Source organism: Solanum pennellii, chromosome 7 (assembly GCF_001406875.1).
Source record: "Solanum pennellii chromosome 7, SPENNV200".
Taxonomy (NCBI): domain Eukaryota; kingdom Viridiplantae; phylum Streptophyta; class Magnoliopsida; order Solanales; family Solanaceae; genus Solanum; species Solanum pennellii.
The window spans coordinates 42760541-42776456 of NC_028643.1; the positions used below are offsets into that span (position 1 = coordinate 42760541).

Consider the following 15916-nt stretch of genomic DNA (forward strand, 5'->3'; position numbering starts at 1 on the left):
TCCAAGAATATCCTAACTTCTATGGTATAGGTGCGGGTCGTGACAACCATAGTGGTTTTCGGAATGCGCACAAATTTTGGACTGTGGATACTATTGGCAAACAATCCACCAAGACTTTTATGATTTTGCCAAGTCTTGTGAATGTTGCCAAAGAGAGGGTGGGATTTCAAAGAGGTTAGAGCTTATTATGAACCCAATCATGTTAATCAAGTTTTTGATGTATGTGGCCATTTGTGAGTTCATATGGGGATGGAATATATTCTTATTGCGGATGATTAAGTATCGAAATGGATAGAAGCAATTGCACTCCCCAACAATGAAGGCACGACTTTTACTGCAGTCTTGAAGAAAAATATCTTCTCCAGATTTGGAACCCCAAGGGCAATTATTATCAATGGAGGTTCCCACTTTCGTAATAAGTTGATTAATACATTGCTTGAGAAGTATGGGGTTCGCCACAAGGTAGTTACCCCGTACCATCCTCAGACTAGTGGGCTAGTCGAAGTTTTCAACAAATACATAAAGAAAATCTTAGCAAAGACTGTGAATGACAACATAATAGATTGGTTAAGAAAGCTTGATGATGCTCTAAAGGCCTATCACACCGCATACAAGACCCCATAAGTATGTCTCCATACAACCTGGTTTATAAGAGGTCTTGCCATTTGCCGGTAGAGATAGAGCATAGAGCCATGTGGGCGATGAAGAAGCTTAACTTGCATTGGGGCGCTACATAAACTCAAAGGGAGAACGACTTGAATTTTTTCGATGAGTTTTGACTTAAAGACTATGAAAGTATTTCCTTGTATAAATAGAAGATGAAGAAGTACCATGATCAAAGGATTGAAAAGCGAGAATTTGCAGTTGGAGATCTTGCACTTCTATTCAACTCTAGGTTGTGCTTATTTCTGGGCAAGCTCATGTCCATGTGGTCCAAACAATTTTTAAACAAGCAAGTGTTTTCACATGGAGCGCTGGAGCTTGAGAATAGTGAAGGAACAAAGTTCAAGGTGAATAGGCATAGGATCAAGCTTTATCTGGAGAATGAGCAGAGTGCAACAATTGATCGAGGCCGACTATCTTTGTGACGTCTGAGTATTCAAGAAGCCTGCATCATGCCGCGATGTTAAATCAAGCGCTGCTTGGGAGGAAACCTAAGGTGTAAATCTATCTAATTATAGGTTTACAATTCCGATCAAGTCGTTCCCTTTTGTTTATTTGATTTCTTGTATCAAAGTAGTTAATTGTTAACTTTTGGTTTTAGTGTTGGCTAGATATAACATAGGGTCCGTGTCTAAAAAGTGTACAAAAAATACAAAAATAATGGTCTAAGGTTTGCTATATGTGCAGGTGTGCGATGTCAAAAATCTACAAAAAGTGTTTTGCTGCAGTGGTCTACAGACACCATTGATGGTCCGTTGTTCCTTCTTTGGACAGTAGATGGTGCCCATAGATCCCAGGTATGTCCTTGAATTTTTTATAAGTATCATAGTTGTTATGGTCCAGACTTATGGATCGTAACTCGACTTAGGACCGTAAGCGGGGTCTTGAAAACTTGAATTTTGGTCATAGTTAAATTATTTAGAAATCGAGAGTGGGTCTTGATCTTGGGTGTTGTATCGTCCATGAATGCATGCTATTGTTTAATTAGAAACACCTTTGGGACGATTGAGAGTGTTAGTGTGGTCATACCATAAAAGAACTATATGATTTATGTGCGAGTTTGGACTTAGGGTTCCATAATGTGTCTGTACAAAGTTAAAATCGAGTACTTGGAAGCTTTTGGATGATTAATTCCCATGGTTGATTGTTGAAATACGTGCTTAGGATAGGACATGTGCTTAAGTGTTTCAAAATTTTGGTCAATAAAGCATGACACAACTTGGCCCTATCTCATACCTAACCTATGAGACCCCATCTACAGACCGTAAGTCTCCTTACGGACCGTAGTGACACAACCCACTCCTGGTGCATTGATTACTAATGAGGGTACTACTGATAGTGACCCAAGTACTGTAGTGGTATCTGGGAAACCAGACGCACCCACTTGTTGATGATTCTTGGGCGAGATGCACCATATGTTTGCTTCACCCGAATCCATTAATGTTTCCAAATTTTTGTTCATTGGGGAAAGTTACACTTATTTTGTAGGGTGTGTGGTAAATGGATTGTGAGTGATAGGGTGAAGTTTGAGTAACCCAACTCATAATCTCCTCTTGGGGTTTTCTTTCCTCTGTTCTTTCTCCCCAAGAGACTGTTTGATTTCTGTTGAATCGACATATTTAGTATGTGAGAAGCACGAATAAAAAGAAATCATGATGGCATGAACTTGTTAACACAAAAATGATACCATCCAAAATTTTGTGTATATATGCTGAAAGTATGGATTTAGAATAAGCTGAATGTGCTAGATCTGGGTATGACATAAAAAAACTGATTTGATTGCATGACTTAAGCTACAACTTAAATGGAGTGATCTAACGATCTAATGATGAAACTAGGTGCCAAGTGTGTGAAAATTGTAGATGAATCAAAATAGTGTGGTGCCAATCTAGAACTTCCCCGATTAGACCTTCTAAGATAATCTACTCTAGAGGCTAGGAATTGATCAGAGGCCCTTTTCTGACTAGTCCACAAATAGCCTAAAAAGTGTCTGACCAAATGAAATAAACTTTCCCTTTGGTCCAAATGCTTTGAGCCTAAAAGAGACCAATTCTTTCTAACTAACTAACTAACTCACTTCCAAAATTTAATGTTTTGGCCCCGGTACCTCCTTGGACATGTGCACCTCGACTTAGGCCAAAAGCCTAAGTTGAGGGTGACTAATTCAAAAAGACCTCGTTCTTGGCCCTGACCCAACATTGGGTATTGTTCACCTTGACTCACGAATAAACCATTAGTTGAGGGTGGCTATGTAAGAGAAAATCTAAAGAAAAATGGTTGTGAAAAGAGTTGAGTGCTGAAAAGAAAAGTAAAGAATAAGTGAAAAAGAGGATGTGACTTACCGAAAGACTGAATTGCATGAAGAAGAAAGAGAGTGAACAAAATGAAAGAGATACAAAAGTGGAAGTCACATCTAGGGTTGAAAGGAATCAAAAGAAAGAAGAGAAAAAGAAGTAGGACGTCGAAAATAGGGAAAAAGAGGTTGAAGGCCTAAATATAATGTCGAGGAGGGTGGAAAGTCACTAAATGTACCCGAATGTACCACACCTGACCCTGAGCCTACGTTACAATCTAATAAAGTCCTATAGTGATCCTAAAGTCTAGTTTGGAGAGTCTAGGCAATGATAATAAGGGAAAGCCTATGTTATTAAGCAGTATCTGTACTTGATAATTATTTCTGAGAGTTAGAGTTGAATGAATCCCTATACTCAAAACATCGTTGACATTGTGTGAAAAAGGGGTTATTTGTTGAAGTAAGGGCACTGGTAATATTGTAAGAAAGTTGATACTCTAGGGATAAAATAATAGTATATTGGTGTGTTAATTGGTCTAATGTGTCATGTTTGTATCCGCACAAATTAGCTTGTTTGAATCTAAGAGAACAAAGATGCACCCAAAATAAGAGTTAGGATGGAGAGCCATGTGATTACGTGGGTTTAAAGTGCTTGATTCTATACAAGTGCCATTTAGAGTCAAAGTATGTTGCTTGAGGACAAATAACGATTTTGAGATGAGGGTGTTGATGTACCGTGAGTTTACGGTACTATTAAAACTTTTCACTCATGATTTGTGCATGTCTGAGGGTCATTTTGTGTTAGTTTTATGTGTTTTGTTGTGATTCAAAAAACAAACTCAGGCGCAGATATTTGAAGAGATTGTTGAAGAAATTGCAGAAAAGAGTCACCTACGGAGGCACTTACGAGTACTGGAATGAGTTACAACCCGTAGGTGATGATCGTGAGAGGATTAGGCTAAGACAGTGTGGAAGATCAGGGAAATCTGACTAAGTGTGGAACCAAGAGGGTGACATACGTACCATCGAATTACTTACGGTCCATACTGCAGCTACGTAGAATTGATCTGAGAAGTGGTTCTAGTGCATGATGCTGAAATATTCTAACCTACTTTTACATATTACTCTGGTGTCTGGGTTTGGCGAATTTGTGCTTGCTTAATTGAAGTCTTAGTATTGCTGGACATTCACACCACTCCTTGTCTCGTGTAAGGGAACTGATTTCCTCTTGAAAACTTGAATTTTGGTTCATAGTTAAATTCTTTGGAAATCGGGAGTGGGTATTGACCATGGGTGTTGTATCGTCCATGAGTGCATACTATTGTTTAATTAGAAACACCTTATGGGTAGTGGAATGAGTTACGACCTTTAGGTGATGATCGTGGGAGGATCATGCAAAGGCAATGTGGATGCTCAAGGAAATCTGACTAAGTGTGGAACTACGAGGGTGACTTACGGATCCTCGAATGACTTACGGTTTGTACTGCAGCTCTGTACAAGTGATTTGAGAAGTGGTATAGAGTGACGGAGGCTCTTACTGACCGTCGTCTCAATGATGGTCCGTACTATTGGACTTTAGAAGCTGACTGAGAAGTTGAGATTTTTGATGATGGAAAATTGGCTAAGTATGGAGCCGTGGAAGGTACCTATGGACCGTAGGTCAACCCCGTAGAATGAAGACACAACCTGCAATTTATTTCCTTATTTTATTTCCCTTCTATCGTAGGATTTGGTTTCTATAAATAGAGGATGGAAACCTCATTTTTTTTGGGAGGGGGGGGGGTTAGATACTATTACATTGTTTTAAGTTCTTTTCTTGGGGGATTAACTTGCAACTTTAGCAGTTGTTAATTTTTTAAGTTGGTTTGAAGATTTCGGTTTTGCAATTCAAGTTGACTTCTGGGTTTATCATCTTAATACGTAAGTACATGATTTCTTCGTCTAAAAACATGAAATGTGTTCTTGCTAGTCTGGGTAACTAAATCCACAACTAGGTTTGTGGGAACCATGAATGATTAAGAATGTATGAAGAGTAATTAAGCAATCTTTGTATAGTGTTTTGTATACATTGATAATTCTTTAATTCCTTTTAATGTGTGCACGCGTTAGAACTCACCTTGTTTCCACTTGTCGGACCAAGGAGGTAGTTAGTAATAAAAAAAGTATCAACATAGATTTAGTGTTATACTATCTAATAGTCTAGTGTCGAGTGGTGAGAAGGTGAAAACTAAGCCATACATCGATGCAACGTCTAATATGAGATAAAGGTAAAGATTGGTAAATTATACACACGTAGGCAGACCAAGGTGCGGGGTGAAATTCTCCAGATGTCAGACCAAGAATTTAGAGATACATAACTTATCAATTTTCATGTTATACACTAGGAAGGGATTTCTATTACTAGGATTACCGCGTTACTAGCTTTTGGGCAACACAAAATACCCTAATTATTCTCTCATCTTGATAACAACCGAAGTTAAATTTTGTTCACTTGATAATCACATAATTAAAGGAATTTGTTTCACAAATCCCCCTTTTTACTTACTTGTTTCAAAAATACCTTGACTAAATGGATATGATTGTGGGTTAAAGATAAGTCTAAACCATATTTCTCGTGGGTTCAACGTCAACCTACAAGTTGGGTTCTTTATTTGAGAACAATCACTTATGCTTCTGTAGGGAGGTGTAATTTGAGCGTATAAAATTTAATTCCTCTAAAAACATGAATTGTATTCTTGCTAGCATGGGTAATTAAAACCAGAACTAAGGTTGTAGGGATCATGAGGGATTAACAACGTATGAATAGTAATGAAGCAATCTTTGAATAGTGTTGTGCATGCATTAATAATTCTTCCGTTTAGAAGTCTTTTTAATGAGTGTACGCGTTAAACCTTACCCTGTTGCTGAGGTAGTTAATAAAAAAAGAATTATCAATATAGATTTAGTTTGATAATACCTAATAGTCTAGTGTCGAGTGGTGCGAGGGTGAAAACTAAGACATACATCAATGCGACGTCTAATGTGAGAGAAAGGTAAGGGTTATGTGAGATAAAGGTAAGGGTTAGTTAATTATACACACGTAGCTAGACGAAGGTGAGGGGTGAAATTCTCTAGATGCCGGACCAAGGATTTAGAGATACATAACTTATCACTTTGCATGTAATACATTAGGAAGGGATTGCTATTAATAGTATTATCGCATTATGAGCTTGTGGGGAACACATTTACCCTAGTTTTTTTTCTCATCTTGGTAACAACCGAAGTTAAATTTTGTTCACTTGATAGTCACATAATTGAAGGAATTTATTTCACAATGCCCCCTTTTTAAGTTACTTGTTTCAGAAATACCTTGACTAAACGGATATGATCGTGGGTTAAAGTTAAGTCTAAGCCATATTCCTTGTGAGATCGACCTCAACCTCCAAGTTGGGTTCTTTACTTAATAACGATAACTTATGGTTCTTTAGGGAGGTGTAATTTTAGCGTATCACTCGTATCATATTTTATAGTAGCTAAGAAGTTAAGGAATTCGTAAGGAATTTTGGAAGTGAATTTGAGTATGTAAAACTCTCAAAAGACTCTACCTTGGATCTACCCAGTATTACATAGAACTGACTGCAGTCACGATTAGTCTTAGGGCTAGTACGAGCACTTCCTCGAGCTACTAAAGCTCCACCCATAGTGCCCTTGGCACTGCCCCTAGAAATCAATGAAGTACCTCGTTCCACTGTAGCTAGTGTAGTATAAGTAGCATATGACCCTAACTAGATAATACATGAAGCACGTGTAGGGAAATCATTTCCCTTAAGCCCAAAATCCTCAAAAAAAAAAAAAAAACCTCGGGGACCAGTACCTTTGTGAGTGTAACCAAAAGATTCTACAAGCCCTCTTTATCTTGAGGATCCACTGTGCATACCCTTATCAGTCTGACAAGGCCGAGACCCACTAAACTATCTGAACTCTTAATGGAGGCCTACACTGGTCTACCATGATAACCTTATAAGCCCTACTCTGAATAATCTCTACCTCTGGATGAGTGGCCGCTAATGTGACCTTGCAGAGGAACCTCTTGGAACCACTATCCTTCCTAGCATGCCAAAAACTCTCAATCATCTTTGTATTATGAATAATACTCTTGAACGTACCACCTGATAATACGAGTTATATTGTGCCTTCGTGAAGATAACTGGTGAATCCCTTTACTAACTTATGAATTCACTAAAAATTTTTGGGGATGCTAGACATGGCATAGGGGGAAAACTCATGGAAAGGAGCCTCATACTCAAATTCTGATAAAGCGCCCTACTCCAACTTATCGAACACCTCAGTGAACTGCTCCCATCCATAGCTGGAGAATCAACTGTTCTACGAGCAAAAAGTGACATCCGCTACTCCTTTTCCACTCCTGATAACTTATAAGAAGTATAAGTCACCTTATGAGCCTATAGAATACTTAGGCTAAAAACCTATCCTGGCACTTAGTCAAGAAATCATTAACTTTCTCTCCAATTGTGTCTTCGCACCTGGGGTTCCAATCTAACAAATCTTTCAAAACTCGTCTGCTCATCAATAGACATGGATACACTAGTATAAATAGTTAGTACTGCAAATCTCAGAGGTGCGAAGGAAGGTGCTGAAGTTGAACTAGGAGTCTGGAATCCCACACTAGGCCCATAACTTGAGGAGTAGCATCAACTGTAATAAGAGAACAGGAAGTACCCCGAAGAATACCAGAATGAAAGACACTATCCAATCGATCCAATAACCTGATGATTAATTTACGAATCATCGAACTACAGTCTAGAACCAAAAGAGGTTGGGGTGGTCCCTTCACCTCAATTTGTTGCTCAATAACATCAACATGTTCTAGTATGAGCTCAAATTATACCTCTCTAGATTTTCCTCATGCACATGTTTTCCCTCTTGGTTGGCTACAAACCCTAACTCTACATCAGCCACCAACTGGGATCTAGTAGTTGATACAACCTTGCCCTATGAAGTACTGGCTCAAGTACTCGACATCTATATAGAGAGAATAGTTTTGAGGTATGCAACACTTGGTATGAGCAACACATATAAAAAGAATGAAAGAAAAGGAATTTCTCCTACTAAGTACATTATAACCTCTGAAAGTTAACTAAGAATGTTTACATACCTATCAGTTAGACTCTACTATACATCCTACTGTTTAATTTATAGAACCGGCGAGCTAGAGGTCCGAACTAATTTGTCATGACCTAAAAGTAGAGGTCATGATTGCACACACCCATAAAACCCCCAAAATTAGTATGTAAGATGAAAAATAACACACACATGAGACTTCTGATAGAAAGTCTATCCACAAACTATAGGAAACTAGGGAAATAGTAATGTTGGTAGGGGAGTTGTGCAATGATGTTGCGTGTCTGGATGACATGGCTCAATTTTATGCCTTTCGGGGAAAGTTCGAGGCTGAGGCATATGATACAGTGATCATAGGTACTATTATTTTCTATTTCCGGATGGCTACTATTTTCTTGTTATGGTTTTACTTGATATTATGTGTTAGTAAAATTTGCCTTGGGATTTGATATAGTTTGTGATGTGCTTGATTCCCCCATCCATGGTTCTACGTAGTTGGGGAGTTTTTCATACTCACCCTTATATATAGTGCTTGTTCTGTCTTCATTATGGGTTTTCAGATTTGGACTGATTTATGTTATTTTGGATATGACTAACTTAGATGTAATCTTATACAAGACTTAGTTGTCCGCCTATTATGTTGTGCTTAATTGTAGTTCTAAGACTGTGACTCTAGAGATCTCGAGTAGGGAAACCTTAGAGTGGTAAGGGCTAAACAAACCTAAGACAACTAAGATCATATCTTTCATCCTGACTAGGAAACTGGTGGGGCAGGGTTTTTCACATATTTGGCTCATATATAGATATTGATGTTGAGTTCCCACTTATTGAGTGTCACGACCCGGGGTTATCCCCTAGGAGTAACATGGAGTACCTGAGCCCGAAGGGGTCTCATACAATCCCTCAACATAATCATAATATCAAGACATATAATAATGCGGAAAAATTAAAAACTTTTACAATCAAAGTCAACTTTTTTTCATAAACGAACATAAGAGTCTACACTTGTATCATTAACCTCTTATACAATATAGAGTACAAATAGGGTCAAAAGTCCTTTTACATCAACAAAGTCTCAACGTGGGAAGTACAATTGAAACTAGAAATATTAACATTTTTTCCTTGAACTTGAGGACTCACCAAGCCTAGGGAATAGTCAACCCAAGATTCACTTGAGGAAGTAGTACGTATCAACGATCGGAACCTACACTCATAGAATGTAGAAAATATGGGTTAGCACAAATAATGTACTAAGTATGGAAGCCATGCATAAAATCTTTAAAACATGCATAAATGGGACATTCAGTTGAAATCACACATTTATAAAGTTTAAAATCCATTATTCACATGCATAGAGAAACATAAGTCAAACCAATATATTAGCATTCTATAGCCATACTACTGCAATGCAAAGGTAAGATCCTATAACCCTAACCAATTCTAAGTATCGTATTTTGGTCACCGACATCATACATATCTTACTTTTATGTCATCCATAACTAACATACTTAAAAAAAGAGTGATTCATATTCATAACCTGTAACAAATGAAGTCAACCTTAACATTTATACATATCATAAGAAGCTAGTGCTGATGTCAACTTGTCATTCAAATCCTATAAACTATGCTCGCAAGCCTCAGTCTACTGGAACTTAGCTATTTTTTGAGTAAGCTTTGTCAATGGTGCTTAAAGTGAAGAGAACCCCTCTACAAACCTTCCGTAGTACCTAGCTAACCCTAAGAAACTAGAACTTCAATTGGAGTCATGGGTCTGGGCCAAGTCTTTACGACCTCAATATTTTGTGTATCAACCACATTCCATGCATCTGATACGATATGGCCTAAGAATGCTATGGATTCCAATCATAAGTCACACTTAGAAAACTTCCAATAAAGTTCTAGGTCTCAAAGAGCATGAAGGATAGCTCGCAGATGATTTGCATGCTCAGCTTTTGAACGTGAATAGACCAAAATATGATCAATAAATACAATCACAAACAATTCTAGATAAGGCCTATATATACTACTCATCATGTTCATGAACACTGTTGGGGCATTAGTTAATCCAAAAGACATTACGAAGAACTCAAAGTGTCCATATCTAGCTCTAAAAGTTATCTTTGGAACGTCTTTCTTCTCGACTCGTATATGGTGTTTCCCAGATTTTAAATCAATCTTTGAGAAATACTTAGCACCTTGTAACTAATCAAACAAGTCATCGATCCTCGAAAAGGGATATATTCTTTATAGTTGCCTTATTAAGCTGTCAGTAATCGATAATCGATACACATTCTTAGTTAGCCATCTTTTTTTCATTACAAATAACACTAGCGCACCCCTGGTGAAGCACTAGGACTGATAAAGCCTTTATGCAGTAAGTCTTTGGCTTGATCTTTCAACTCCTTTAGCTCAGTAGGGGACATTCCATAAACAGGAATAGATATGGGTTTTGTACCTGGTAGCATATCGATAACAAAATCAATTTTCCATTCACTATAGAAATATATACTGAAGAGTCTGCGGTTCTAAATCTTTATCAAGAACTCAAACAAGATAATAAATTCAGACCCTAGTAATCATCCTCCCTGCCTTAATATAGGAAATAAACCTACCTTTCGGTGTTTTTGTATCGCCTTTTTGTTTCCGAACTGCCTCTCTTGGAAAGTGAAATCTAAAAATCTTTATCCGGCACTCAACATTAGCACAACAAGATGGTAACCAGTACATACCCATAATTATGTCGAAATCAACCATTTTTAACTCTACCAAGTCTACAAAGGCCTGGCGGTTGAAAATATCTACCATGCAATCTCGATAGATATCTTGGAAATAATAGGCTCACCAACAGGTGTATATACAATAAAGGGTTGATCGGATGACTCTGGTACTATAAATTACTTCCCCGCAATAAATGGAGGTACATAAAATGAGTAGATCCATGATCTATTGAAGCATACACAAAATGGGAGATAACAATTATCCACCTGTCACAATATATGGTGATGATTCTGAGTCTTGTCATCCACATAGTGAATATGTACGGTTCTGTCCACAATCAGAACTGTATGCTCTCTCTCTGCCTCCAGCTCTGCCTCTACCTACTTAAGTCTCGGGTCCACGCCTATAGAATGTTTAGATGAGTAAGAACCTAATACTGATCCAGACGACTGACTTATGCCACCCTGACTTATGGTCGGGAAGTTCCTCCACCTATGCTCCTCTTGTCCACAAGAATAAAAAACTGTGGAACTATACCTTCATCTCTCAAAATGCATCCTACCACAAGTAGCAAAACACGGAGGTGTTGTCCTATATTGGCTTGAACCCCTCTATTGTTGAGAGTTTTGTTCTCGTGAACCATCACCTGGTCTTGACTATCCCTCATAATCACATTTACTACCCTCCCCTACTATGGTGGAGGTGTAGGTGGCTTACTAGAATATCGAGGTCTGGGATCACCGTAAAAATCTCCATGTAAACCAGCGAGCCAAGCTCTCTTCTTTCCCTCTTGAGATGCTCTCACTCATACACTATAGATGCCCGGATACTTTATGCCTTGTGCAAAGGCCTGAATTCACGAGATATCCATATTATTATTATATAATGCAGTGGTAGAACAAGCATCAATATAGTATGAGTCAATCCCTCCCACAAATCTACACCCCCTTTAATGCATCATATCAACAAATGCTAGTTCATATTAGCCAATGAATTAAATCTCAGCCTCTGCTCTCGGACACTCATGCCGCTTTGTCGGAGATTTAGAAACTGGTCCACCCAGTCATTTCTAAATCTTTTGAGGCAAATAATGATCTATGAAAGCTTTTGTAAAGCTATCCCAAGTGGATAGAGCTGCATCTTTCCCTTGGATCTATCCCAACTTTCATACCATAATACTACAACATCACACAATTGAAATACTGCTAGCTCAACTAACGTAGTCATTGAGGCATACATGACTTTGAATATCCTATGAAGTTATCAACAAAGTGCTGAGGGTCCTCTATGAGATCTATCCCTGTAAACTTTGGAGGATTCAAGGCAAGAAATTCACAAGATCTCGAACTTTTGAGCCCCTTAGAAGGTCCGGAAACAACTGGGGCAAGTGGCTGGCATTGTACAGTTACTAACATAGCTAACATACATACTACACTTTTAAAATCCTGATCCGGTAGAATATGAGGGACTAGAGGTGGTACTTCTAGTAGAGGCGGGGATGTGTAGCCCTCAGAGGCTCCTCAAGCGACGGAGAAACTATAAGGGATTGAGAAGATATCTATCCCCGGGTCTCACAATGTTCTACCTCCACCTATAGTATCTTGTCGATACCCTTGCATATAGCTGTATCTAGCCTTTGGCTAGATGTAGTCTATCCAATGTAGGGGTGGGAATAAACACCGGAAAACCGAAACACCGAACCGAACCGAAATTTTTCAGAATTTCGGTTTTGGTATTTCGGTTTTCGATTCGGTATTCGGTTTAATTTTTTGTATTTTTTGGTATTTCAGTTTTGTTTTCGGTATAGGTTACTTTGGAATTCGGTATTTTGGTTTAAACAGAAATATTATACTATAATTTAATAATTTATAAATTATATTATATTAATTAATAATTATTAATATTAAATAATTTTTTAAAAAAAATTAGAAACGCTAATACCCTATCTTTTTGACTCTTTCTACAGATTTTTTCAATTTTTCTCCTTTCATCTACCTCACTCCTCATCCTCTCCTCTTCAGCAGTTCAGCTCTTCTTCCTCTTCTTTTCTCCTCTTCCTCTTCTACTCCAGGCTCCAGCCACTCTTCAGCAACGCCGTCGTTCAACAGGGAAGCAGCAGCGCCGCCGTCCACCAGGAAGCAGCAGCGCCGCCAGCCGCCGTCCACCAGCAGCCAGCAGCCAGCCGCCAGCCTCCCGCGACAGCAGCAGCCAGGTGCAGGTATGTTTAATGTTTTCAGTTTTTTTAATTTTCTTTTTCTTGACTTTTTTCATTTTTTTTTTTTCTGATTTTGTTTTTGTTACTAGTTATTGGGAATTTATTGTGATTTTTTTTATATATATAGATGGCTGAACAAACAGAATTAAATATGGGTGTAGCTGATCAAAGTCGAATAAGTATGGCTGATTCTACGGATAATACACCTAGTAATAGCAATGATTTGTCGATTGGCACAGAAATAACAAAAAAAAGAAAAGAAATGGATCCTAGATCTCTTGTTTGGCAACACTTTGAAAAGGTTTTTGAAAATGGTGTATTAGTTAAAGCAAAGTGCTTACATTGTAAACAATATTATGCTGCCAATACAACAAGAAATGGAACAAGTGGACTAAAACAACATTTGACTTATCGGTGTAAAGTGTATAAACCTCCGACTGTTGCACCCGGTATTCAAAAATTATTAAATATTCAAAATAACAATTTAGAGACTTGGAAATTTGAGCAAGAGGTATGTAGGAGAGCTTTAGTTGAGATGATTATTTTGGATGAACTACCTTTTAGTTTTGTTGAAAAAGAAGGCTTTAAGAAGTTTATGAGTAAAGTCCAGCCTTTGTTTCATATTCCTTCTCGTAGAACCATAACAAGGGATTGTTATGAAGTTTATGGTGAATTGAGAATAAATTTGAAACAATCTTTAAGAGAAATACAACCAAGAATTTGTCTCACAACAGACACATGGACTTCAGTGCAAAGAATCAATTATATGTGTTTGACTGCTCACTTTATTGATAGGGATTGGGTGCTTCATAAAAGAATATTGAATTTTTGTCCTATCACTAGTCATAAAGGTGAGCATTTGGCTGAGTCTATTAGTAATTGTTTACTTGATTGGAAGTTGGATAACGTTTTTACTGTTACGGTTGATAATGCCTCTTCAAATGATGTGGCAGTTTTAGAGTTGTCCAAAAAATTAGATATGTGGGGAACTAATTTGATGGAAGGTAAGCATCTCCATGTGAGATGTATGGCTCACATACTTAATCTAATTGTGCAAGATGGTTTGAAAGAAATTGGTCCTTCTATCAAAAAGGTGAGACAAATGGTGAAATATGTTAGATCATCTTCTTCAAGGGCAAGAAATTTCTTGAAATGTGTTGAAATGCAAAAGATAGAATGTGATAAGATGTTGTCTTTAGATGTGCCTACTAGGTGGAATTCCACCTATTTGATGTTAGACACAGCAGAAAAGTTTGAGAAGGCTTTTGAGAGGTTTGATCTTTATGATGGTAATTTTAATTCTTTTCTTGCTACTGATGTTTGTGAAGATGGAAGTATCGCAGGGTCAATTCAATATGAAGATTGGGCTAATGTGAGGAATGTCACAAAGTTTCTTGAAAAATTTTATGAACTCACTTTGAAAGTTTCAGGTTCACGGTATGTTACTTGTAATGTTCATTTTGAAGATATATGTGAACTTGATGCTTATTTGAAATTATGTATAGCAAGTGATGACCTTGATTTGAGTAAAATGGCTTCGGGAATGAAAGAAAAATTCAAGAAATATTGGGGGACTCCTGAAAAAATGAACAAAATGATTTTTATTGCTTCTGTTTTGGATCCTCGCAATAAATTTGTCTATGTTAGTTTTGCTCTTGAAGAATTACTTGGGGAAGAAACGGGAAATGTAGTGAATACGAAAGTAGAGGCTTACTTGAGGGATTTGTTTGCGATATATGTAAGTAAGTATGAAAAAAGGTTCCAAAAGTCAACCATCTTCATCTGACTCATCTGATTCTTCTGCTAGTGGTATTTCTCAAAATATGTCCAAAAATTCTTTGAGAAGTAAGTTGCACATGAAGAAACAAAAGAATGATTCTGGAAGTTTAGGTGTTAAATCTGAGTTGGATAAATATCTTCTTGAAGACCAAGAACCTGAATCTGAAGATTTTGATATTTTGAGTTGGTGGAAAGTTAATTCTCCTAGATTTCCAGTACTTTCACAGTTGGCTCGAGATGTATTGGCTATTCCTATGTCGAGTGTGGCATCGGAATGTGCATTTAGCACCGGTGGTCGAATTCTAGATCCCTTTAGAAGTTCATTGACTCCCAAATGTGTGCAATGTCTTATTTGTGCCCAAGATTGGCTTTGACAAGAAACCAAGCCTATTTGTGTTGAAGAAAGTTTGGAGTTTCTTGAAAAAATTGAACATGGTAAGACTTTTTATTTTTTATTTATTTATGGAAAAAATAAAATACTTATTGTGTTGTATCTTGTATGACATGTTTCTTTTTCTTAATTATAGAGATGGCAAATAGTGGAAGAAACTATTCCATTGTTGATCTATGATTGACTTGCAAGCGGTGAGTTTAATACATCATTTATTTAATCATATCATATTTTAATCTTAAAAGTAGTATTCTAAGTTTCTAATATTTGATTTAATCTTAAAAGGTCCAAGGGTCAAGACACTGAAGAAATAATTTTGTTGGCACGTGACACTTGAAAGTTGAAAGCGATCTCATGGAAGAACGTCAAGAAACTCATTATTGTTGTTTGTTATTGTTGACATTTGAATTGAAAGTAATCTCATGGAAGAAGACAAGAAGTTTAAAATACATTGTTTGTTGCTTATTATTGTTTATTATGAGCTCATGAAAGACTTTATTGTTACTTGCTAGATTGTTATTATGTTGTATTTGTGAAGACATTAACTACGAATCTACAATGCAACTTTTGTTTTAGTGTCATTGTGAATTTCAAATTGTGTGTTTCAGTGATATTGTGAATTTAAAATTTGCGGTGTTAATGCCTAATGACATATTGAATCATTGATATATTGAAATTTGGGAGTAAATTAGTAATGCACTTCTTTGATTTATTGTCTATTTTTACTTTTTAGCCC

General features: G+C 37.2%; 1 protein-coding gene across 1 annotated transcript; it reads left to right on the plus strand.

Annotated features, from left to right (window-relative positions):
* The first annotated feature begins 818 nt into the window (after positions 1–818).
* LOC107025014 (zinc finger BED domain-containing protein RICESLEEPER 2-like) lies at positions 819–15163 on the plus strand. The gene is made up of 5 exons (XM_015225898.1): positions 819–1010; positions 1392–1460; positions 12867–13013; positions 13138–14735; positions 14818–15163. The coding sequence occupies exons 1-5, from the start codon at positions 819–821 to the stop codon at positions 15161–15163; spliced, it is 2352 nt and encodes a 783-aa protein (XP_015081384.1).
* Positions 15164–15916: the final 753 nt, after the last annotated feature.